At 37.7% G+C, this 27,145-nt stretch overlaps 1 protein-coding gene across 11 annotated transcripts in view; it reads right to left on the reverse strand.

Annotated features, from left to right (window-relative positions):
- TTK (TTK protein kinase) overlaps positions 1 to 27,145 on the reverse strand; it is a 76,486-nt gene that overhangs the window by 37,629 nt on the left and 11,712 nt on the right. For 3 of the 11 annotated variants that reach the window (XM_032339199.1, XM_032339195.1, XM_032339200.1), the window contains exons 2-5: positions 19,751 to 19,920; positions 17,498 to 17,605; positions 16,590 to 16,635; positions 3,369 to 3,509 (exon numbers count right to left, since the gene is read on the reverse strand). In XM_032339199.1, coding sequence (XP_032195090.1) covers positions 3,369 to 3,507 — 139 coding nt within the window. In that variant the 5' untranslated portion in view covers positions 3,508 to 3,509; positions 16,590 to 16,635; positions 17,498 to 17,605; positions 19,751 to 19,920. The other 8 variants (XM_032339202.1, XM_032339203.1, XM_032339198.1 and 5 more) reach the window with 7 other exon arrangements.

Raw genomic sequence — 27,145 nt, forward strand, 5'->3', positions numbered from 1 at the left:
TGTTTTAAAAAGACAAACTGAATTAATGTCAGTCTCTTGTTCAGGATATTTTAGTCATTACTAAACATTATTAAATTCAGATTTCCCAAAGAAACGATCCTTCCTTCTATAAGTTTCAGTTGCCTTCCATAAGGGCAAAATCTTTGCTTTTACAAACAAAATTAGTGTTTCTGCTTTTTACTAAAACATAACACACTAATTACTTTGCTTTATTTTCAATTTAATCTGGCCTGATATTAATTTCATTTTCCTTTTTTTTTTTTAACCTCACTTTCATTGAGCTCCTAACAAATTTGCCTGCAAGAGGTCTAAAAAAACCACTCTGTGTTGGAACCAGAAAAAAGACTGAATAGCCAAAGGAATGTTAAAAAAGAAAACCAAAGCTGGTGGCATCACAATTCTGGACATCAAGCTCTTTCACAAAGTTGTAATCATCAAGACAGTATGGTACTGGCACAAAAACAGACACAGAGATCAATGGAACAGAATAGAGAACCCAGAAATGGACCCTCAATTCTATGGTTAACTAATCCTACTCAACAAAGTAGGAACGAATATACAAGAAAAAATTCTCTTCAACAAATAGTGTTGGGAAAATTGAACATGCAAAAAAATGAATGGTTTCTTACACCATACATAAAAATAGACTCAAAAAAAAAAAAAAAAAGACCCAAAAGTGGATGAGAGACCTAAATGTGAGAAAGAAATCCCATCAAAATCCTAGAGAACACAGGCACCAACCTCTGTGCCCTCGGCCATGGCAACTTCTTGCTAGACTTGTCTCCAAAGCCAAGGGACAAAGGCAAAAAGGAACTACAGGAACTTCATGAAGATAAAAAGCTTTTGCATAGCAAAGGATGAGGTCAACAAAACCAAAAGACAATGGGCAGACTGGAAGAAGGTATTTGCAAATGTCTTACCAGATAAAGGGCTAGTCTCCAAAATCTATAAAGAATTTATCAAACTCAAAACCCAAAGAACAAATAATCCAATCAAGAAATGCACAGATGACACAAACAGACATGTCTTCAAAGAAGACATACAAATGGCCAACAGACCCAAGAAAAAATGCCCCACATCCCTCGGCATCAGGGAAATACAAATCAAAACCATGATAAGACACCACCCCACACCTGTCAGAATGGCTAAAATGCACAAGTCAGGAAACAACATATGTTGGCGAGGATGCAGAGAAAGGGAAACTCTCTTACACAGTTGGTGGGAACGCAAGCTGGCGCAGCCACTCTGGAAAACAGTGTGGAGGTTTCTCAAACAGTTGAAAATAGAGCTAACCTATGACCCAGCAATTGCACTACTGGGTATTTACCCCAAAGATAAAAATGTGATCCAAAGGGGCACCTGCACCCCAATGTTTATAGCAGCAATGTCCACAATAGCCAAACTATGGAAAGAACCTAGATGTCCATCAACACACGAATGGATAAAGAAGATATGGTATAGATATACAATGGAATATTACTCAACCATCAAAAAATGAAATCTTGCCATTTGCAACAATGTGGATGAAACTAGAGGGCATTAATGCTAAGCAAAATAAGTCAATCAGACAAAGACAATCTCACCCATATGTGGAATTTAAGAAAGAATACAAGATCATAGGGGAAGAGAGGAAAAAATAAAACAAAAAGAATCAGAAGAGACAAACTATGAGACGCTTAATCATAGGAAGGGAAGCAGGCTCCCTGCTGAGCAGGGAGCCCGATGCGGGGCTCCATCCCAGGACCCTGGGATCATGACCTGAGCTGAAGGCAGAGGCTTTAACCCACTGAGCCACCCAGGTGCCCCTGTGTTAGTATTTATTTGATGCCAAACATATTTTACAGTGAAGTGTAGTGATTATATGAATTCTTGTCACCTAGAAACCATGGTTTTAATCTTTGGATTTCCCTCAATACTTACAATAATGTTTTATATCCCAGTTATCAATATATGATAAGTATTTAGTCTTGAGTGAGCTAAGAATTTTATTTATTTATTTTTTTAAGATTTTTATTTACTTACTTGAAAGAGAAAGCATAAGAAAAAACACAAGCAGGGGAGCAACAGAGGAGGGAGAAGCAGGCTCCCTGCTTGGGGTTTGATCCCAGGACCCTGGGATCATGACCTGAGCCCAAGGCAGACGCTTAACCAACTGAGGCACCCAGGTGTCCTGAGCTAAGAATTTTAAATAAGGACCCATCTTGGTGCACAAGATTTAACAGTATTTAAGTACACATAATAAAATATGGTAATATTCTACTAAGATTTTGCTTAACACCAAAATGATCATTTTCTAGGTTGTTTCAGTTGAATATGATCTACCATCATGACTAGATTTCAGGTTCTTCCACTTATTGTCAATCCCTCATTCATTTATCATTCACTTAATAGTACAGATACAACAAATTTATCCAAAGGTCACTTCTCAAACAACCTCAGTAATTTGAAATATAGAGAGAATTACGCTCGGAGCTAACTGCTCATAAAGCTAGGGTATCAAACTTTGGGCAGTTTTGCTCATTCATCATCCAAAAAAATTTAAGTATCCATGACATCCCAGGCACCATTCCAAGCCCTGTAGATATAACAAAACATTAAAAATCATGGCTTCATGAAGCTCACATTCTAGTGGAGGAGACAGACAACAAATTCATGAGTAAATTAGATACAAGGTGATTAATGCAATGGAGAAAAATAATACAGGGAAAGGATACACATGCTCACATCAGCAGGTTGCTATTTTAAATAAGTGAGTTAGGAAAAGCCTCACTAAGAAGACCTGTGAACAGACCTGGAAAAACTAAGAGTAGTTAGAGATCTCAGGGGTGGTGTTCAAGACAGAGAGCAAAAACCAAGGAATTGGGATAGAAGCTGGTCTAGCATATAGTATGAGAGATAGCAGGGAAGCTACTGTCGCTGGAACAAAGTAATAAGCAAAGGAGAACACAATTAAAAGGGAAGTAATAAGAAGATTCTCCACTACACAATTAAAAGGGAAGTAATAAGAAGATTCTCCACTATCAAAAATCGAGTGTTTGACTTTAAGTTTATACCATAATTTCATTAAGATTCATAACATTTTCTCAGTTTGCAGCAAAAAAAGAATGGAAAAAAACGGCATATCTACTGATGGTGGGGTATCAACAGAAATAACAGCTGACAAACGGAAGAGTTAAGAGCACACTATAAGTTTCCGTTTTTAAGAAAGCAGAAAATTGTGGCAACATTTCTACACGAAGGGGTAAAATATAAAGTATTTGTAGTCTAATCAGCAAGCAACAATTACTGAGAAAATTACATTTATGAAATACAAGTGGTTACCACTTCATTCCTTTACCTTAGCAGGCACTCAAAGAAAAGGAACTCACCTGTAGTATCAGCAGAGACTTTATTCAAGCTTAGCTCATCAGTAAGGTCTTCATTTTTAAATTTATTTTTAATATCTCTCACTTTGTTCATTATTGAATCAATTGTCAATTCTCTGCCACTTAAATCCTCAGCCTCCATTTCTAAGACCAAAAAAACCACAAACAAACAAAAAAACTAAACTGGTCATCATTCCTTTCTACTAGCATTAAAGAAAAAAAAAAAAAGTGTTTCAACTAGCCTTTTAGAACCCAGAACACGAAATCTTCAGTTATGCAAACCCATCTAAAAGCAGATATTATGAGTAGCATTTGTGAAACTGTTCGTGACAACAACAGCACATCCTTGTAATTTGTCCAGCAAGGTTTCCAATAGGTCCGATACACCTTTTCTTCCCAACGGAATTTCAAATGAAGCCATTGCACAGCACAGAAATTGCTGTCTCTCCTTGCTTTCAAACTTTCCATTTTTTCCCCACGCTTTCCTTTCACTTTTTTTCCAGATTTATTTCCTCTGGGCCATCTGCAAATTCAAATTCAGTCTTTTTTTTTTTTTTTTTTAATGTGAGAGAATGCTTGCTTGGATTCTGGTAGTGACATATAACCATAAAGAATATTTTTGATAATGAAAACCATTCCTTTATTCACCGACTGTATGTAAGCCTCCGCATTGCCTTTTATTGATACATGGAATATTAGAAGGCTTGTTCTTATGCCTATCTGGCAGAATTTCGATTTGCTATCTTAATCATTTTAAAACCAAAAACTTACTGTATTCTTGAGCACTTGCTCATCTGCACGGTGGTGATGTTGCTAAGGGTCTGCAGTCATTCTTCCTGTCAATCTCAGGTTTGTGACTCGCAGACATTAACCCATTAGCCCAGGGTAACTGATATCAAAGCCGCCCCTGACCTCGAGTTTGACAATGAAAAGGGGCGATGAAGTGGGCACCTAGATACCGCTACTTGAAGTCAGGTTCAAAATGTAACCGTCAGAACGGGGTCACTGTCTCCTCTCCCTGTTCTAAAACACCAGGCAAGAGGGCGTGTCTTTTGCGAGACTTCATGTCCCCCAGTTTCTCCCCAGGTGCCCGCTAGGCCCTCTCTTCAGCGAGGTACACACCCACCTCTTGTTTCCTGGGTCCTCAACAAAATCTCCCTCACCACCCTCTGGACTGGCGGAAGCAGCGAGACCTCCCCTCCCCCTTCAGTTCGTTTAGCCGCGCCCTACGTCTTCTACCAGGCTCTGACTCCTCTCCGCCTCGCCCTAACCACTCACCGACCCTCGCGGCTAAAGAGCCCACACACGGGCTGCCGCCGTTCCTCGGTGTCCCCGCGAGGGAGAACTCAACGCCAGAAAGAGGAGTTGGGAAGAAAAGATGGAATCCAGACTCCTCGCCCCAAACACGTTTGAATCTCCCCGCCGCTATCGTCGCGCCTGTCTATTGGTCAGTTCTAGTCACGTGGAAGCGTCTGCCGTAATAGGCTTGTGCGCGTCGGCCCCGCCCCGCCCCCTGCGGTCAGCCAGCTCCGCCATAGAGGTTCCTGCGCTAGGATTCCACCCGGGGCGGGGCGGGCCGTACCTGGGTGCCTGTATTTGGTGGGCGTTCCTGGGCGTGTCCCGGGGCGTTCCCAGGCCGGTTTTCTGGCACATTTCCGGTTTTTTTTTTTTTAATATTTTATTTATTTATTTGAGAGAGAGTGAGCGAGAGCATGAGAGGGGAAGAGGTCAGAGGGAGAAGTAGACTCCCCATGGAGCTGGGAGCCGGATGCGGGACCTGATCCCTGAACTCCAGGATCATGACCTGAGCCGAAGGCAGTCGCTTAACCAACTGAGCCACCCAGGCGCCCCGGCACATTCCCGTTTAACCAGACGAAACTTTTGCCGGGGAAGGAGCCACCCGTAGACGGAGCTACCTCATGAGAGGAAAGTAGTGACGGGGACCGTTGCTCCCGGCATCAGGACCTAAAAGATGCCGTGTGAGTCGGTCCCTCCCGCCGCACCACCACCGGATTCCGTCCTTCGCCCTCCCCACTGCCCGCTTTAGAGAAGATATGGCAAGAAAGGTTCGTTCGCAGAGCTACCTTCAACTCTGCGACCTGCGCAAGAACCTCAGACCATTTTGTCCTCGAGCTGCCACTTGCGCCTTTCCGCTATCCTGAAATAAATAACTCCGCGCTTCATCTCCAAGCCAAGGCCCTCCCCTTTGTCAGAATTTGTGCAGACTTCACAGGCCCGTCTGGATTGCAGCGGGCCTGATCAGCCCCCTCCCTCGGAATTCGTCCCATTCTGGAGCTCACGGAAAGGGTACCTCCCTAGTAATCCACCCTTGCTGGGCCTCGGCTGTTAGAGTGGCTTTGTGGTTCAAGGCAACACTTTTTCTTCTCTGCCAATCGAAGTCTTTGTTGTACCAGCATTAGGACATATGCTGTATGGTCCAACAGGCTGGTTGGTTTTGTGTATGTGGAAGAAAGGAGCTACAGCTGTCACTCTTTTACTCCAAAGCTGTCCCTAGAGTCCTCGCACTTCCAGCTCTGGCTGGCCACTTAGCCAGCAAGAAAGCCTTTCCCCGCTTACTGCATCTTTCTATATCCACTGGCTATGAATTTTTATCTCAGCAGAACAGAATCATCTTGTAGCACAGTTGGGTGATCGCCACCTTTACACGGTTTTGTCTAACACTGCTTTTACTTGGAAGGAATTGACTATTCCCCCAATTCTGTTGGTGTCTTGGAGCCTGATTTCAAAACTTGCATTTTCCTAAGAAGACATCCACTGAATAACCTCACCCTAACATTTCTTTCTATATACTCATTCCTTTGGTGATCTCCAGTCTTAATTTTTAAATATCAACTATATGCTAATGACTCCCAAATTTATATGTCCAGCTGAGCTCTCTCCCCCGAACTCCAGAATCATATATTCATTGCCTACTTAACATCTCCACTTCCTGTCTCATAGGCACCTAAAAACTGAAAGTGTCCAAAACTGAGTTTTCTCCCTTAACCCCCAAACGTGTTTCTTACAAAATCTTCTCTGTAAGTGACAGTTTCATTTTAGGCGAAAAGCTTTGGTGTCATTGATGACACCACATCCAATCTATAAGCAGATTGTGTTAGGTCCATCAAGGTATTCGTGGAATCCTACTTCTCCGCACCTTCACTGCTACCAACCTAGTTCTTCGTCACTTAGATTATTAGTACCGTAGCCTCCTGGCTGGTCTCCTTGCTGCCACCTTTGCCTCACTTCAATTTATTTTCCAGCACAGCAGAGTATTCTCCAATCACATCACCTCACTCCTTTGCCCAAAACCCTTCAGAGCTCCCTGTCTCACCCAGAATAAAAGCCGAAAGTCCCTTCAATGGTCTAGAGCTTCTGTTCAATACGGTAACTACTAGCTACATAGGCTATTGAGCATTTAAAATGTGGCTAGTGCAACAGAGGAACTGGATTTTTAAATTAATGAGGTTCACTAAAACCTGATATTTTAGGCAATTATTAGAAAAGTTTTAAGTATGTTTAGAACCTGAATATGTGAAGCTACTTTTCCAAGTGTAAATCTTGTGAAATCTAAATGCAGATTGAGCAATTTCTGTGCAAGTGCTTATATGTTGTGTATAAATACACACTGGATTTTGAAGACCTAATATGAAAAGATAATGTAAAATATATTATGGATAGTGTAAATATTTATCACAGTTTGAAATATTTTTATATATTGTATTAAATAAGATATATTATTAAAATTAATATCCTCTGTCAACTAACCATGTAAGCTTCCTGTAAGTGCTTGAAGAACCATTGTGTCCTGCACAATTCTCAGCACTATTTATTGACAGATTATCATTACAAGCTATTCAGAAACAAAAGTAGGTACAATTTCTGGCTAAATGCTTTATTGATTGTTTTCATGGGAGATATGTAACAATGTGCCTTATTGGAATGAATAGTTCCATTGCAGTGTGTAGACATCTACATATGAGGGTGTCCACGGCTCTTCTGCTTTACCCAGAATCAACGCTTCTGACTTACCTATCCAAATTGATTTTTATCCTTAACTGTTGTTCAATCAGAAATTTAGCTTCACCACATTTAGAAACTGTTGGCAGTTTCTAAAAGGTCGTGATAAACAAGAGCAATGATGGAAAATCAGAAATGGAAAAATATGGCAGGGAGCCTCCTTCTCCCTCCCCAACTCCCCCTGCTTGTGTTCCTTCTCTCGCTGTGTCTCACTCTGTCAAATAAATAAATAAATACATCCATCTTAAAAAAAAAAAAATTGTAAAAGCCATATAGAATAATCCAAACTCCCATTGTGACAGTTTCTAAATTTAGGGAAGGCAATAAACATAGAATAACTTCATTTTTGCAAAGAAAGTGATGAAGAGGGGCACCTGGGTGGCTCAGTGGGTTAAAGCCTCTGCCTTCTGCTCAGGTCGTGATCGCGGGGTCCTGGGATCGATCCATGCATGGAGCCCCGCATGGAGCCCCGCATCAAGCCCTCTGCTCGATGGGGAGCCTGCTTCCTCCTCTCTACCTGCTTTTCTGCCTACTTGTGCTCTCTGTCAAATAAATAAATAAAATCTTAAAAAAAAAAAAAGGAAAGTGATGAAGACTCCCTTACTGTTTTTGTGGATAGGAGATGTGTATGTAAGCTCCATGCAATTAATGTGAGATGATCCTGCAACGTTATGGGCCGTTATTCTCAAAGAACCCTGCCTAATGGTTTGAGGAGAACTTCAGTCTGGTCCCTAGTGGAAGGCCTCAAACCTCTATCACTGGTCTTACTCTAAACTACATATTTTACCCATGTGGCAAACATATAGAAATAATGGTTATTCATTTTTCACATACTAATTAAAACAAAAAATGCAAAATATCAGAAGATAATTAAAAAGGATAAAATTAAAATATGAAATTTATAGGGATAGATGTAATTAAGGTTTATAAAAATGAAGTTCTTAAATACATAATTAGAGCCCAGCCAAGATGGAGAAACACAGTCCAGATTTATTCTCTGGAAACAACAAAAGCTGCACAAAGTAAATGAAACAAGCATTTTCAAGCATTAGATACCAGACAGCATAGGACAGTGATCCCTGAGGTTGTGCAAGGAAACAAACAAATGGGCCCTGAGATTGTCTGTACATTAGTACCTGGAGAGAGTTTCCAAGACGCAGTATGGGGAGGGGGGAAAGCCAGGCCTTGCCTGGCATTTCCCATAAGTTTAAGGAGAAGGAGTTTGGGATGGTCAAGGCAGCTGAAGTTCACAGGGCAGAGTACCAGAAAAAAAAGTGAGCAGGACAGAGAGAATTCTGGAAATCTACAGAAAGGCCTCTTGAGGCTCTGGCTGAGTACCAATGAGTGCATGTATCTTATTTTCCCCCAAGGCCAGGGGAAAATAATAGCTGAAAGGATCAGAGGGAATAATCTCTAGAGTCATAAAAAACAAGGGATAGTTCATGTTCACAGAACATCAAACAAAGGACTTAAATATTGCCTCAGTACTGGAGCAAACTAGCCCTAAACTAAAGACTGCACTGGTCCAGGCTGACAAAACTTAGGAGCAAGCCTTAAAGGGATGAAGTTGTTTCCACATGATTTAACTGTATCCCAAAACAAAGCTTAAGGATGTGTGTAGAAATACAAGAAAATCCATTCAGATCAAATTTACAATGTCTGGCATATAACTGAAAATATTACCCATTATTCAAAGAAGCAGGAAAATGAGTGGATTAAACAATAGAAATTTATTTCCCCACAGTTCTGGAGGCTGGAAGTCCAAGATCAAGGTTCTAGCAGGGTCGGTGTCCAGTGAATCCTTCTTTCTCAGCTTAGAGATAGCCACCTTCTCAGCATGTCTCTCAAATGGCCTTCCTCTGTGTACAGACTGAGAGAGAGAGAGAAGAGCCTCTTCTAAGAACACATTCCATTGGGGGTGTCCTAATGTTATGACCATATTCATTTTGGATTTTAATATATGAATTTTAGGGGGACACACATTTAGTCCATATATAATATATATATCAGCATATATAGTGACTAATATAGTTAAAACTATATACATAAATGTAATTATACAATCATAGGTATGTGTGTATATATGTATATATACATACAACATACACACACAAACACATACATTTCTTTAATGATGGGTGAATGGATGAAAGAAAATAAATTTAAAAAATCCCATCAGGAAGCCCAAATATTTTCAAAATGTTTAGAAAATATTTTGAAGATGGAGCTGTGTTCCATATTTTAGCCCATTGGTGATTCCATTTTTCCTACCTGCTATCAGCTTTCTGTTTCTTTGAACAATCCACATTCCTCCACTACTTCTGAGACTCTCTTGGTTTTGTACATGTGTTTATATACAAGAGCCAGGGTGCCTTGGTGGCTCAGTCAGTTAAGTGTCTGCCTTTGACTCAGGTCATGGTTTGGGGTCCTGGGATTGAACCCCATGTCAGGCTCCCTCCTCAGTGGGGAGTCTGCTTCTCCCTCTCCATTTCTATCTGCCCCACCTCCCCCTGCTCATGGTGTCTCTCTCTCTCTCTCTCTCTCAAATAAATAAATAAAATCTTAAAAGCAAAAACAAAAAACAGGGAGCCACTACATAGTATTTGAATTGTCTTCCTTTGGCTGCTTCAGTCACTCTTCTCAGGGTCCTAGCAGGTCTGCAGGACATCTCTGCCATTTTCCCTGTGATGTTACTATTATTAAGACTTTTAGGTCACAAGTTTTATGTGTATGTTGCCAAATTCCTCAACATAGGTCTGTTATTTTGTGGGTTTTGTTCTGTTTTTTTGTTTTGTTTTGTTTTGTCTTAATTTTTAGTGGACTCCATGCTGAGGCTCAAACTCACAACCATGAGATCAAGACTTGAGCTGATATCAAGAGTTGAATACTTAACTGAAAAAGCCACCGAGGCAACCCCCAACACAGGGCTGTTCTAAAGTGAAAGGTAGGCCTATAAAAGTTTTACTGCCATGAACCTCCTGGGAGGAGCAGTTGCTAGATAGTCTTGGTGTGGAAATCCTCCAGTGAAGAGGAGAAAACCTAAGCCACCCTGATGCTCCATTTTACATCCCCCAAGGGATTAAGCAGAAGTTCAGATATTTGAATCAGTGTAGAGACACCATACATTAGTGTGAAAAATGAGCTTGGTGGTAAGTCCCTGAATAGTACCAGCTGACATTTTCTCAGGACGCACATAAGAATGTAATTTTCTTGAGAATTGAGGGAGAGTACTGTTAGAAAATGGAAATGAAAAATCTCAGCATCTGTTACTCTAATTTCTAAGATTATGACTGTCCCTTGCTTATAATATCCATAGCCTTCTTAGTAACCAAAGCAAGAAGCCAGTCTCCTGACCAAAGTCTAAGGCCCCATATTATTTGGCCCTTTCTGATTCTCTAAGCTCATCTCATCACACTTTCTCCTCTCTCACTAAGTTCTAGCTCATTGGCTTCCTCTCAGTTCCTTGAACACACTGAATTTTCTCTCACCTAAGGGGCTGCCTCTTACTGTTGTTTTTACTTAGAACACTCATCTGCAGATCTCTGGTGTCTGGCTCTTTTTCCATATTTTAAAAGTTTTTATTTATTTATTTGACAGAGAGAGCGATCACAAGTAGGCAGAGAGGCAGGCAGAGGGGGAAGCAGGCTCCCCACTGAGCAGAGAGCCCGATGCAGAATTCGATCCCAGGACCCTGAGATCATGACCTGAACCAAAGGCAGAGAATTTAACCCACTGAGCCACCTAGGCGCCCCTCTTTTCCTTCTTTTAGATTCCTGTTCAAATGCTACCTCTTCAGCAAGGCCTTTCAGTTGTTTGTCTTTATATCACTATGCTTATTTCCTCCCCTCTACTTAGCCCTATCTGTAGTTACTTCTCTTTTATTGATCTTTGTATTGTTATAACTTATTATCCTCGTGTTTATTATCTTCTCCTACTAAGTATTTTGAAACTAAAATCCTTCCTAGCTTACTTGTTCATTATTATGCCCAAACATTGAATGACACCTAGCATATTGTAGGTAGTCAATAAAAATTGTTCAATGAATAAATAAATGAATCTGTGTTGCCCACCAGGCTACGAGGTCTGTAAATATGTTTTGCACACTATGTACTCTATCCCCCTGCACAAAGGATATACTTAATATGTGTTGAATAAAAATGAAAGAAAAATAATAAGTCAAGGGGAACTGTGAAATATCTAAAAGGCCAAGACACTTTGACTATATAGTAGTTATATATACTAGTTATATATACTATATATAACATATATAGTGTATATATATACATATACTAGTTATATATACTATATAGTAGCTGCATTCTTCCATCTGTGGTTATTGCAAGCTTGCATCTAGCTTTGAAGGGACCTCGCCAGCCTGTAGGTGCATTTAGGGTCACTGGAAGATGACTCAGGTTTCAGCTCTTATTATCCCTAGTTGCTTAAGTTTGATTTTCAACCCCTAAGATGCTCCCTTTAGCATTTCTGAGAGTCATAGGGGATGCTTTACTTGTGATCAGAAAGACAGATATCTTACTAGATACCACATTTCTCCTCCAGTGGTCACCACGCCTTCCCCAGATCCTAGTCGCCTAAGCATCTCATTCTTCACCCTGCTGTTACTCTACTGAGTGCAAAGGATGTCACCACACGCTGCCGTTCTTAAAAGTTCGCAGAACCAAAACTTGGTGATCTGTGGCAAATTGGGGTTATCTGTCTCTGGCCAATCTGAGGGGTCCAAAACAATGCAATGTATCTGTGTGTATGCCTTCATGTTTTATGAAGTGTTCAGTGAATGTTCTTCTAATTTTTACTTACCGTCTTCATTTGACTTAGGACCCAGACAAGAATGTATGGGATGGGGCTAAGAACAGATGTGATGGGTCACAAAGTTATATTCAGAATCTCTTTTCTTCTCTGATGACTAAGGGTTTGATACTGGGTAGTTCATTAGGTCTCCCTTCTTCTACCCTTAGGATGAATTCTTTTCCAGGAGACTCTGTAAAGCCCCTTCTCGATTTGATTTCTGTCAGAATACCTCATAATTTACCCCAAATGCCTTGTAGTCAAGCAGGAGACAAAACTCAAGCATTTTCCATAGGCTGGCCCTTCGCAGGAAAATAGGCTGTTCACAAATTTCCCAGACATGTTCGGACAGGTATGAGCCTACAGGAGCTGCACCTCGGGGTTGTTATCCTGATGCACAAGAAAATCTTCAACTAAACTCAGCTGTGACAAGCTTTCAAATCACATAAAGCCATCCCACACCCTGGGTAAGAAAGCAGCCAGCAACAACGGAAGCCATGAGGTGGCAGCAAGAGCAATTTAAAGGCCACCAAAAGGAACACACAAGTCAATCACACCAAGGATATTCTATTAAGGTCTGGAAGGAATTTGGGCTTTCAATAATTCTGCTGGAAATCCTCCATGGTACTCCTCAGATTGGAGACATGGGTTACTTGTCAATATATATTGACTGGAAGGATATATGCAGATAAAATAGTTGCTTTATTTGGATGATGGAATCGTGGTGCTTTTTCAACATAATTTTAGTTTTTATACTTTGTTATGCTGTTTTCAAATTGAAGGGCCAAGGAGTAAGTGAAGATGTCTGTTATATACCTGTGAGCCTAAATACTATTCTACGATCATCAGCTCAACAATAACATCTCGTTCAAACAAAGAATTATTAATTAATTAAAATCAATTACTAATTCATTAATAATTAGTTCTCTCTAATCCATTGTCCAGTTTGTGAATGTGTATGTTAAAAGCCATAATGTAATTTAAATTCACAAATTCAAAAGTGCAAGAACTACCATATTTGTTTATAACCTATAAATCACTTGAAATGAAAGCTAACTCCATGCCCCATTCTTATTGGCTGGTGGGAAATTCAGTGAAAACTGGGGCTCCACCCACCCAGGGCTCTACCTGTTCCTTGTGTTTGATTAAAACTTTGGGGGTGTCCAGTCATCAATCTGTGTTACACAACTTTGTAACACTCAGCTGTGAGGATAAACATAATAAACAGTGTTTGAAATTCTAAAATAATTTTTGCAAATTAAATATAAGACACAGAGTGGGTAAAGTCTTTTCTTATTTATTTATTTATTTATTTATTTATTTATTTATCCTATTTAGAATTATCTTCTAATTGTGTTGTCTGGGAGGGGTTTGAATTAACTTATTATCTTAATATATAAAGTAACTCAGTGCCTTTCCTCAGTTAGGAAAAGAATTTAATACATTATTTTATCCTAATACTTAGGCACCTGAAGTTTTCTTCTTGCATAATTAAATGTGCAACTTTTAGTGATGGGAGCAATGTCTTAATGTTTTCACATTGTTCTCTTTTATTTCAAATCCTAAGAAAGGATTTCACTGACTCAGCACACAGATGTGGCAAGGCATTTACCTGGGGCAAGGAAAAAGTCACCCACCCATAGTCTCTTGCTCAACCACGTGTGTACACAGTCTGATTATGTGCCACTTGCGCCATGGACATCCCGGATAGTGACAGCAGCACCTGTCAGAGGCTCACTCCCTGATTTATCTGATAAGGCAAGGTTGCACAGGGAGTGTCCATTAGCCCAACTAGTCCTGTCGAGTGGAACCCACAGATGGCTTTGGGGATGAAGAAAGGAGCAACAAGGGTCCCTTTCTGTAAAAACTATCAAGATGAGAAAATTAAGAGACACCTTCTCTATAAACTGTAGATGAGTGCAGGAAGGAGAGACAGAAGAAAAGCGGACATTGGCAGATGATAATTTTTTGACAATATCAGTATCTTATAGAAGATAAGTCATCTGATTTTTTTAAATGAAAGGAGAGGGAAAGAGAAATAGGAATTCAGGGGGGAAATATAATACTCTTAGTGAGTGAAACTGAGGTCTAAAAAAAGTAAGTTTCTCTGCAATAGTACTTTAATAAAGTTTGGATATTTAATAACTGGTGATTTAGAGTTCTGAATTGCAGTCATTTGGGAAAGAAATACATCAAACAAACCCATATTAATTTGTTATGGTAATAGCAATTATAGGAAATTGGTTATAAGTTTCTGAAGGAAATACCAAGAGTGCAACAAAAAATTGTAATGTTTTCTATTTGTAAGTAACCTAATTTTTTTTTAGATTTTTTTTAAAAAGATTTTATTTATTTGACAGATAGCGATCACAAGTAGGCAGAGAGGCAGGCAGAGAGAGGAGGAAGCAGGCTCCCTGCTGAGCAGAGAGCCCGATGTGGGGCTTGATCCCAGGACCCTAGGATCATGACCTGAGCCGAAGGCAGAGGCTTTAACCCACTGAGCTGCCCAGGAGCTTCAGTAACCTTCTAATTTTCAGAAGTGCTTTACTTTGATCCTCATATCAATTTATGAAATAGGCTTGACATTTTTTTTTAAATCATTTTGCAGGTAGGAGATTGAAGGCTACACCAGTTTACTGACTTGCCCCGGGTTATATGTCTGGAAAATAGCAAAACTAGGATGAGAACTCTGGACTTCTGCTTCTAAGTCCATTTTTATTTCTGACATAATGATCATTCATAATTCTATAGTTCTAGTCTGTGAAAATAGCCATTAATTTTCAGAGTGGAGTAAACAGTCTCATTGACGGTTTAACAATATGTGAATCAACTTAATAAACCACTCTGCTCACAACTTTCCCTTGGGTTCTTCAAGAGCCTTCCTCCTCAATCAGCTTAGTTGACAGATGGCTGAGTATACCATTTGAAGAGCATCACTTCCTACCTACTCCACGCTTTGACCCAGTTTCTACTAAAAGCTGGCACCACAGCTGTGATATTACATATAGTTCAGAAATTTTGAATTGGCTTTAAACCTGTCTCTGCAATTGCCAGCGGGGCTATTTAACTTAATCTGGAAAGGGCAAAAGTCGGAAAACACATATGCAGTGAGATTGTTAGGTTCATTCTCTTGCTCACCAATTTCTTAGATCCACCCCTTTTCATCCATAGTGTGGTGTAAATGTGCAGATGAGTTAGGGTGGACCATTGAGTTGGGTCACAAAGAACTTGAGAGGGCCATACAAATGTTGTCAGCTCTGAGAGCTCCCCAGAAACCATGGAAGCTCCATATGATGTGGTTCCATGGAGGATAGCCCATTTCACTTAGAAAGTTTGGGTCACCCTGGTTGCCTTTATGATCAGAAAAGGTCCGTTCCTAACATTTGTGAGCTCCACAGCAAGAGTACAAATAGGGGTCCATATACCATATATCTAAACATTTAAATGTTACAGTTCAGGCTAACAAGCTGTAAAATGAAGTATGTTCTCTCCTCTTACTGAAACAATAGTACATTCATAATAACAAAAGTAAAATATGTGTTTAAAGCTATGGCTGGTTTTTACTGTTAGTTGGCGAAACATAAAAGACGTTTGAATTTAATTATTACTCTACATTTTAGGGATCTTTTTGTTGATGGGCCAGAGATGTTTATATTAATAATAACATAAAACTCTATAACTTATAAATAATTTCTAATTTGACTCATTCCACAAATTTATTTTTCTTACTTTCATTAGAAAAAGATCACTCATTGTATTATTCCAGTAAAGATTTTTACATTATTTGTATTCTATTGATAGTAAAGAGCCAAAAGATTAAAAATTAATTGCAACTATGTTAAGAGTACAAAATTTGAATGTATTTTTGCAAAATTAAACATATTTTACATATATTTTTCTGAAGTCATTTTCTTCTAAAATATTCAAATTATATGTACATTAAGATTAAGTCAAAATACAAATTCTAATCAATGCATATAAAACAAAATTTTAAAAGATTTTATATAATTATTTGTTTGACAGAGAGAGAGAGTACAAGCAGGGGGAGCAGCAGGAAGAGGGGGAAGCAGGCTCTCCGCTAAGCAGGGAGGCCAGTGTGGACTCAATCCCAGGACCCTGGGATCATGATGTGAGCTGAAGGCAGCTACTTTACCAACTGAGCCACCCAGGTGCCCGCATATGAACAATTTTAATCAAAGTTATTAAATAAAGTTGATTTTCTAAATCATTTTTAAATATTTAATTAAATCTTAGTAGACCTTTTTATAAAAATAAAAATATCCACCCATGGACCTTGAGGGCATCATGATAAATGAAAAAGATCAGACAAAAATAAATGCTGTATGATCTCACTTATATGTGAGATGTTAAAATAAAGCAAAACAAAAACCCCAAACTCACAGATGCAGAGAACAGACTCCTGGTTGCCAGAGACGGGGGGTGAAGGCTGAAAAAAAAAATATGAAAAGGTGGTCAAAAGGTAAAAATTTTCAATTAAAAAATAGATAAGCTCTAGGGATGCAATGTACCACATAGTGACTCCAGTTAATTATACTGTATTATATACTTAAAAGTTGCTAAGAGAGTAGATCTTAAAAGTTCTCATCATAAGGAGAAAAGTGTGTAATTATGTGTGGTGACAGATGTTAACTAGACTTATTCTGGTGATCATTTCATAATACATACAAATATTAAATCATTATGTTGTCCACCTGAAAGTAATATATGTCAGTTTTATCTCAATTTAAAAAAACTCTTCACAATTCTAGCATTGCATGTCCATGTAATTGTTAATAATCAGTATCATACTTTATAAAAATTATGTCTAGATCAGCACTGTCCAATAGAAATGTAGTGCAAGCCATATGCATGACTTTTAATTTTTTACATTAAAAGTTTTCCTGTTAGAACTAAAAAGTAAACATTTAAAATAATTGAAATTAATTTTAATAATATATTTTATTTAATGCAAAGTATTAAAATGTTGCTCCAATATGTAATCTATATAACAATAATTAATGAGGTCTTTCACATTCCTTTTTCACACTGCGTGTGAAAAATTCGATGTCTCAGTTACACTTGTAGCACTTCTCTGCCAGACTACCTACATTTCAGGTGCCTCAACAACCACATGTGGTTAAGGCTACCACACTAGACAGCCATGTAAACTGTTACAAACACCATTAACTGGTAAAGGCCTTCAGACCCATACATTGAAACACAAAGAGAAGCAAGGAAATGGATGTTCCACACTACTGGGAATGATGTTAAGAGGAACAATTTGACAAGTTAATTAGTCTTTTTCTTACCTAAGCCCTTCTACCACTAATGGCTCTGAAGCAGTGTCCATCTCCACTGTTTGGAGTGCTACAACCACAAAACCTTCATGGGGGCAGGTGCTTCTTGTTTCAAAAGTCCTAGGACAAAAGGTTTGGAGAAGCATTTCCTTGGAGCTTGAATGGGGTTAGAACAAGGGTGGGTGTTCAGGATTACAAATCACACTGTGTAATGCTGAGCAATGGATGAATAACAAAGAATGAACATGTTTGTTAATAAAAGTCTTTGTTGGTATATATGTGAAACTTGGGGCTCAGGTGAGGGGCTCTTGCCCTGGTATGAGGGAGGTACTGGATCAAGCAGGCCTAGAGCTAGCTGGGCTTTATGGGGGTACAGCAGAATAGGAGGGAGGGAGACAGGCCAGGCTTCTGAGGACTGGGCTACACAGAGACTGTGAATCCACAGTCACATGAGTTTCTCAGTGTTGAGTTATTGAAATGTTCAGCATAAGGTTGTTCACTGTATATATTTTTCTCTCTGCTGTGTTTTTTGATGCATTGGCCCCAATATCAAGGTTAAATTTGAAAAAAGCAAGGACAGAAGAGAGAGATACCTTTTGTGAGATACATAATAATGACTGATCCCACACCAATGACCTCCCACACCAATCTCCCATCTCTCAAACACACAGATACATCCCTTACCATTCACACACACAAATATGCACAACTCCAGAGGTAAAGTATTGTAGTGTATTACTCTTATGACTTTGTTTTTAAAGATGTGTGTGATAAAATACATGAGAGGACACAGAATCTCCCAGAAATGCTTGCTGCCAATACATTTTGCTGAAACTGACTTCCAAAACTTTCACCTGTATTTCATTTTATAACTGAACCTGACAGTTTCCCTGAAAGTCTTGTGAAGAGGAGCTGCACAGGAGCTTTCTGCCTGCCCTTTTAGAGAAATGGTATAATGTAGTATTACATACTTGGTAGCCTTTTCAGGGGTTCACCTCAGAAGCCAATTTTCCATTGTAAAACTTTCTTCTCCCCTTTGTAATTAATGGGATCTGTGTGAAGTGATGTTTCAGATTATGTAACTATCCTGTTCCTTAACAATCCTTCCACCAATAATTTTAACATCTATTAATGGTTCTAGCCAGAATCAACTATTACTATAGCTGTTGGAAAATCATGGCTTTTCTACTTTTTAATCTGTCCTTCTGTATTTATTGGAGAGTATATGTGTCAAAAGACACAAAGACATCACTCATTTTTGTCACTTTTATGGAAGTTGTGGGAATTTCACTTTGCTACCTCTAATATAAGCTACTTCCTTTCATATATTATTTATTAATATTTTAATCAAAAGCCTATGGAACAGGAAGTGCTATGCTGGAAATACCAAAATAGTAACTAAGGTAGCTTTAGCTTCTTTTTTACTACTTACCAGCAGTGTTATAAGATACACTCATTTTTGCTGCATGATATCAAAGGGAACAGATGCTGTAAAATCATATTCAGTCTGGGCATAAAAAGGATATTTTAGAATGTGTACCTTACAAGAAATCATTGCTTAGTTCCAGCTGTTTTATTGTCACAATGTTTTGGGGTTTTTGCCTTCTTACTCTTTTTGACTTTCTTTTTATTAAACTTTACTCTTTTGCCCCACATTCCTACTCAGAAGAAATCTCTGCTTGTTTACGTCTACAGTGCTCCAAAATTCTGAATAAAATGCTTAAATATCAATTATAGTGACTAGAGGTTTTTACAACTATTCATCACACACTATAATTGACTATTTCCTAGCTAGCAAATCAGTAAAGCTTAGTGCATTGTAAATAACAATTTTCATTGTACTTTGGTCTTATTTATTTTTGCCAAATGGTAATTAGAGTAGAGACTGGCTCCAGTAATTAAACAAAAAGATAGAATGCCTGGTGTGTGCATGTGTGTACATGGTTGCTATTCCCACCCCTACCTTTAATCCCGCCTCATCAACAAGACTGAAAGAGACTGTGATACAATCCTTTAGTCTATATTTTCTAGATAAGTCTATTATATCTACTTATCTATCCATTATCTATTCATCCATCCACTCAACATTCAATGGCATCTATATTGAACACCTTCTCACTGTCAGGCACTGTTCACAGCATCATAGACATAGAGATGAATAGGATACAGTCCCTACTCTTAAATAACTTCTGTTACTGTACAGGAATCAATCCATCTCTAAGACCTTCTCTCTTTTCTCGGTTATTTTTTCCAAAATGTGAGTACCTGCTGTTTCCCTCCTCAATGCTCCTGCAGGTCAAGGATACTTCTGAGGACTGTTACCCACATCTGCTTCTTCTAGGAAGCTAAAAATCACTGTGCAGCACCTCTTGGGCTGTCCTTTTAAGACTACTTGTTAGAGGAACTGTGTATTTCTCTCATCTCCGATGAAATGACTGAAAAGAAAACATGATATAGGGAGAACGGATAGAAGTATTGGTCATGAGGGGACAGAGAAAAATTCTAAGGAATTCTTAAGTTCTCCTTTTTCAATATATCCATCAATAACTTTATGAGAGAGAAAATAATATCTAATCAAAGACTAGAGAATATAGCTCATGTTATTCTTTTTCAGAGCAATCAAAACAATTAACAATTCCAAGTTAGGGCACTTGGATGTTTCAGTTGGTTAAGCATCTGCATTCGATTCAGGTCATGATCCCAGAGTCCTGGGATTGAGCCCCATGTCGGACTCCCTGCTCAATGGGAAGCCTGCTTCTCCCCCTCCCATTCCCCCTGCTTGTTTCTCTCTCTCTCTCTCTCTCTCTCTCTCTCTCTATTTCTGTCAAATAATAAATAAATTGTTAAAAAAAAAATAACCAGAACTGAGATCTCCCTGATTCTTGGTCCAGGATGCTTTCCATTATAACATACTATCTTCCTAGTTCTCTTAATATCTATTATCTGTTGCAGACAAAGTAGGAAAATAAGGAGCCTACTAGTTATCCTCTAATAAAATGTGCTCAAAATGTGTTGCCTTTCTTCAGTCTTATCCTTCTTTACCCTACATCAGAAAAGAATGAATGCATGCTACCAGAAATTTACCAAAAGACTTATTATTTTGCAATTGTGTTAAGTTTGCACTAATTCACAGGTCATCCTTTACTTGGATATTTTTTGTATTATTCTAGACCAAAATCTGACTAGTAATATAAGAAATGTTGCTCAACCTAATTTGTCTATGGCAATTATAATTTAAGATTTTGCTGATCAGTTAGTTAGCTCTACCAGATAAGCCTTAGTACTTACAGACTTGATTTAGTTTCCTGGTTTAATAACTCATAGTATTCTTTTATTTTCCACTTTGACTTTAGAAATGGGGAGAAGTTTATGATTATTTAGGTCCTACTCACTGACAAACCCATGCAATTTAATTCTATATATGTCCTGACCAGGATAACACTTTCTAATTCTCAAGAGAATTTTTTCCCAAAGAATGCCTATTGGCCCCAGATATGATAATGGTTGATTTCAACTATTTTAAAGAAAAAAGTACAAGTTACAGAAGGCAGTAATGTTGTGGGGAAGTCACTTTTGATTTCTCAAAACAATGGAGTAGTGCCTGATAATACATAGTAATACCTCAGTGAATGTTTGTTGAATGAACACATGAATTAGCTAACACTTATTTACATGACTCTACTTAGCTATTTATAGTTTCTAGAAAGCCACTGACATCTCTAGTCTAAGTTAGAGATCTTCCTGTTTCCACTGCACTCCATCATACTTCTGTCTTAGATTTGCCATTAATGTTGTTGAGATTAATGCCATTATTACTACTATATTTACTGGGTTCCAGAAACCGAGGCAGTAGATAAGCTCATTTATTTATCTTTCTATTGCACTATCAGTTCTTTTGAGGATTGTGCCCGAGTCAAATCAGCTTTGAATAATAACAAAAATAGTAGCAAAGAATATTTATTGAGTGCCCATACTACTGTATATGGCTGACCTCATTTAAGTTTCACAACATGCTTATGCTCTGGGTACTACTGTAAAACCTACTTTACTACAGGATACATAGTAGTTATTTCTTTAAAGATATATTCCTAGAACTGGGGGCACCTGGGTGGCTCTGTGGGTTAAGGCCTCTGCCTTCAGCTCTGGTCCTGATCCCGGGATCCTGGGATGGAGGCCCGCATCGGGCTCTCTGCTCAACGGGGAGCCTGCTTCCTCCTCTCTCTCTCTGCCTACTTGTGTTCTCCATCTGTTAAATAAATATATAAAATCTAAAAAAAAAAAAGATAATATTCCTACAACTGAAATTACTGCAAAAGGTTATAACTATTTTTTCTATGCTTTATTTATGTTTATTTATGCTTTATTTATATTTTATTTATGATTTTAAAAAGTATTTTTAGACAGCTTAGGTTTAAATAAAAACTGAAAAAGAGTCCCATATACCCTACAGCCAGTTTCCCTTATTAATAAGATCTTACATTAGTGTGTACATGTGTCTCAGTTACTGAACCAATGCTGAGTTAGTATTTTACTCAGATTTCCTTAGTTTTTGCTTAATGTTGTTTTTCTATGCCAGGATCCCATCCAGGATAATACATTACTTTTAGTTTTCATGTCCCCTTAGGCTCCTCTTGGCTAGACTGTTTCTCAAACTTTCTTTGTTTTTGATGACCTTGACAATTTTTAAAGAGTATTAGTTATTTTATATAATGTCCCTCAATTGGAACTCATTTGACGTTTTCCACATGATTCTACTTGGGTTATGTGTTTGGGGTATAAAGACCACACAGGAAAAGCACCATTTTCATTACATCAGAGCAAGGGTTTATACATAGATATCATTGTTGATGTTGACCCTGATCACCTGGCTGAGGTAGTGTTTATTAGATTTATCCATTGTAAAGTTCCTCTTTTCCTTCCCTTTCCATATTGTACTCTTTGGAAAGAAGTCACTATGTGTAGCCCTTACTTAAGAAATGGGGTGTTATACTCCACCTCCTTTTTTTAAGATTTTATTTATTTATTTGACAGAGAGAGAGAGAGTGAGAGGAAGCACAAGCAGGGGGAGCTGCAGGCAGAGGGAGAAGCAGGCTGCCCACTGAGCAAGGAGCCTGATGCAGGACTCCCTCCCAGGACTCTGAGATCATAACCTGAGCAGAAGGCGGACACTTAACCAACTGAACCACCCAGGCATCCTTATGCTCCATCTCCTTGAATGTGGAGTATCTACATTATTATTTGGAATTCTTGTGCAAGATATATTTCTCTTTTCTTCCCCATCCATCCAATCATTTGTTTATACCAGCATGTATGCGTAAGTATTAATTTTACACTTTGGGTTACAATACAATACTACTTTATTTTGTTGCTCAAACTGTTCCAACTTTGGGCATTGGGAGCTCTTCCAGTTGTCTCTTGGGTTCTATTGCCATAGCTACACCAATTGCTTTTCCCCTTTTAATTTCTTTTAATTTCTAGTACTAAAAGATGTTCTGAGATTTTCATATACTTTTCCTGTCCTAGTGTTAGAATCAGTATTTTGCCAAGGATCCCTGGTTATTTCAACTGGAGAAAAGTATTACAGACCAAAATCTGGGTACTAAGTGTGCTTATTACTAATAAGGGTATCAAAACGTTGAAGCCTCTCTCAGCTGATAAAGCATATACTAACCTGTGTATGTATACAACCATATCAATAAATACATCTATATGTAACCATCTGCATCTATATCAAGCTAAACATGAGTTTACAGTGGTGTCTCCCAACTCTAATCTATTACTACATGGATCATTTTAGCTTCCTCTCCTAGCTTACCTACCAACTTCCACTCCAACAATGAGAAACCCAACTCAAATAATTTACCTTGCATTTGCTTAATTGTTCAACTCTAGTATACACATATAACATTATCAGAATTGTTGACCTGTTATCCTGTGGGAAACCACTTTATCAACTAGAGTACATTGACTATCAGCAGTTCCTTTTGCCCTTAGTCTTACAGACTCTACTCATTTCCAAATTTACTTACAACTGCAAATTTTACCCTGATCCCTTTTCAGTGAGGTCATACTATACATTTTGTAATATAATTAGATTCTTTTGTCACAGTCTGTATTCCATCTTGGGATTCCCCAACCTCCTAAATGATTAAGAAAAATTCTGTAAAATTCTATGGATTGTGAGAAATGCATAGTGTTATTTATCTACCCTTACAGTATCATATAGAATAGTTTCATTGTTCTACAAAATGTCCTGTACTAGACATATTCAACCTCCTTCTATCTCCCTGAGCCCATGGAAACCACAGGTCTTTTTATTGTTTTTATAGTTTTTTTTCAGAAATGTCAAACAATTGGAATCATATAATATATAGCCTTTTCAGATTAGTTTCTTTCAACTAGCAATATACATGTAAGTTTCTTCTATGTCTCCCATGGCTTGATAGCTTATTTACTTTCATTGATGAATAATATTTCACCGTATGAATGTACCACAACATGTGTATCCATTCATCTGTTAAAGTGCAGCTTGGTTGCTTTCAGTGATTGTGAATAAAGCTATTATACACATCAATATGCGACTTTTTTTGGATATAAGTTTTCAAATTATTTGGGCAAATACCCAGGAGCACAATTTCTGGATTATATGGTAAAACTATATTTAGAACCTGCCAAACTGTCTTTCAAAATGGATGTACTATTTTTTTTTCTTTTGCATTCATGCTATCAGTGAATGAGAGAGTTCCTGTTGCTCTGTAACCTTACCAGCAACTGGTATTTGTTAGGCTTCTTTGAAACTTAGCCATTCTAATAGGCATATAGTACACCACTGTTGTTTCAATTTGCAGTTCTCTAATAGCAAATTGAATATCTCGTGTGTTTATCTGCCATCTGTATATTTTCTTTGGTGAGGTATCCAGATCTCTTGCTTTTTTTTTTTTTTTTTAAATTGAGTTGTTTGTTTTATTACTGTTGAGTTTTAAGAATACTTTGTATATTTTGGATAAAAGTCCTTTGTCAGAGAAGTGTTCTGTAAATATTTTCTCCAAATCTGTGGCTTTTTTCATTCTCTAAACCATCTTTCACAGAGCAGAAGTTTCTATTTTAATGACATTATTTTTTTCTTTCATGGATTATGCATTTATGCTGTATCTAAAAACTCAATTCCAAAACCAGTCACTTAGATTTTTATCTCACCTTTCCCAAAATCCAGAAGTTCCATTATTTTACATTTTACATTTAGGTCTATGCCAATTTTAGATAATCTTGATAAAAGATGGCCTCTAATTTTTTGTTGTGTTTTCTTTTGCTTTGCATATGGATATACAATTTTTCCAGCACCATTTGTTGAAAAGATTATCCTTTTTCCATTGAATTGGCTTTGTTCCTTTGTCAAAGATGAGTCAACTATATGTGTGTGGGTCTATTTCTGGACTTCATATTTTTTTCATTATTCTCTGCATCCATTTTTTCAATACCACACTACCTTGATTACTGTGGCTTGATAGCAAGGCTTCACATTAAGTAGTGTAAACTCTCTGATTCTGTCCTTCAGTTATTGTGTTTGCTAATCTTTTGCATTTCTTAAAAACTTTACAATCAGTCTGTTAATAGTTACAAAATAGTTTTCTGGGGTTTTGATTGGTATTGCATTGAATGTGTAGATCAGATTGGGAAAAATTGACATCTGAACAACATTCAGCCTTCTAATCATTTCTCTCCAATTGTATAATTTCTCTCCATTTACTTACCTATTTTTAAAATTTATTTCATTAGGGTTTCGTATTTTCTGTATATAGAGCTTGTATATAATTTACATTATATACCTAAATTAGATTTATACCAAAATATTTAATTTTCATAGATACCACTATAAATGATACTATTTTTAAATTTCAAATTCTTGTTCATTATTGGTAAAGCGATTGACTGCTGTATATTATCCCTGTATCCTATGAACTTCCTATATTTACTTATTAGTGCCCCAAATTTTTTGTTGTTGATTCTTTAGGATTTTCCACATAGATAATCAATGTTATATCTTGTTTTCCAATCTGTATACACTTATTTCCTTTTCTTTTTTATTGCACTGGCTATGACTTCCAGTACAATGTTGAACAGGAGTAGTGAGAGAAGATATCCTTGTCTTATTCACTATTTTAAAGATTTTATTTATTTACTTATTTGTCAGAGAGAGAGAGAGTACAAGTAGGGGAGCGGTAGGCAGAGGGAGAAGCAGGCTCCCCACTGAGCAAGGAGCTCACTGTGGGACTTGATGTGGGAGTTGATCCCAGGACTCTGGGATAATGACCTGAGCCAAAGGCAGACACTTAGCCAATTGAGCCACGTGAGCAATCCATCCTGCTCATTATTTTAAAGAGAAACTATTCATTTTCTCATTTTAAATAGGATGTTAGCTATAGATTGTAGAGATTCTTTACCAAGTTGAGGAAATTCCTTGTATTTCCAGTTTGCTGAGAGTTTTAATTGTGAATAGATGTTGGATTTTGTCAAATACTTTTTCTGTATTAGTTGATAAGACCAATAAGAATTTCTCCTTTGGCTTGTTGATACGAAAGATTACATTGATTTTTGAACATTGAACCAGCCTTGCATAACTAGAATAAGTCCCACGCGATCTTGGTGTCTAATTATTTTTATACACTGTTAGATTTAATTTGGTAATATTTTCTTGAGGATTTTTCATCTGTGTTTATGAGAGATCTTGGTCTCTAATTTTTTCCTTTATTGTAATGTCTTTATCTTGTTTTGGTATGGGGGTAATTTTGGCCTCATAGAATGAGTTAGAAAGTATTCTCTCTGGCTCTATTTTCTGGAAGAGATTGTAGAGAATTTGGTATCATTTTCTCCTTAAATGTTTGGTGGAATTTACCAGGGAAACCATCTGGGCCTGCATACTTTTTTGGAAGGTTATGAATTATTAATTACATTTTAAAAATAGATATAATTCTATTTACATTTTCTATTTCTCCTTTTATAAATTTTGGCAGTATCCTTTAAGAAATTGGTCTGTTTCATCTAAGTTAACAAATTTGTAGACATAGATTTGCTCAGTCTTCGTTTATTATCCTTTTAGTCTTCATGAAACCAGTAGCCATGACCACTTTTTCATTTCTGTTAATAATTGTGTCTTCTTTCCTTTTTCCTTAAAGTTGGTTTGGTTAGAGGCTTATCAATTTTAAACCTTTATCTGGCTTCACTAGGCCTTTATCAATTTATTTTTGTTTTCAAAGATGTAGTATTTAGTTTTGTTGATTTTTCTATGTTGTTTTTTGTTTTCAATTTCATTAATTTCTCTTCTAATTTTTCTTTTCTTCTGCTTGCTTTAAATTTACATTGCTCTTCTCTTTCTAGCTTCCTAAGGTAAAAGTTTAATGATTTAAGATCTCTTTTTCTAATATATTCATTTAATGCTGTAAAAAATTTCTAAGTACTGCTTTTGCAGCATCATACAAGTTTTAATGTTATATTTTCATTTTTTTTCAAAGATTTTATTTATTTGACAGAGAGAGATCACAAGTAGAGAGAGAGAGAGGAAGGAGCAGGCTCCCTGCCTAGCAGAGAGCCTGATGCGGGACTCGATCCCAGGACCCTGAGATCATGACCAGAGCTGAAGGCACAGGCTTACCCCACTGAGCC

Source organism: Mustela erminea, chromosome 4 (genome assembly GCF_009829155.1).
Source record: "Mustela erminea isolate mMusErm1 chromosome 4, mMusErm1.Pri, whole genome shotgun sequence".
Classification (NCBI taxonomy): Eukaryota; Metazoa; Chordata; class Mammalia; order Carnivora; family Mustelidae; genus Mustela; species Mustela erminea.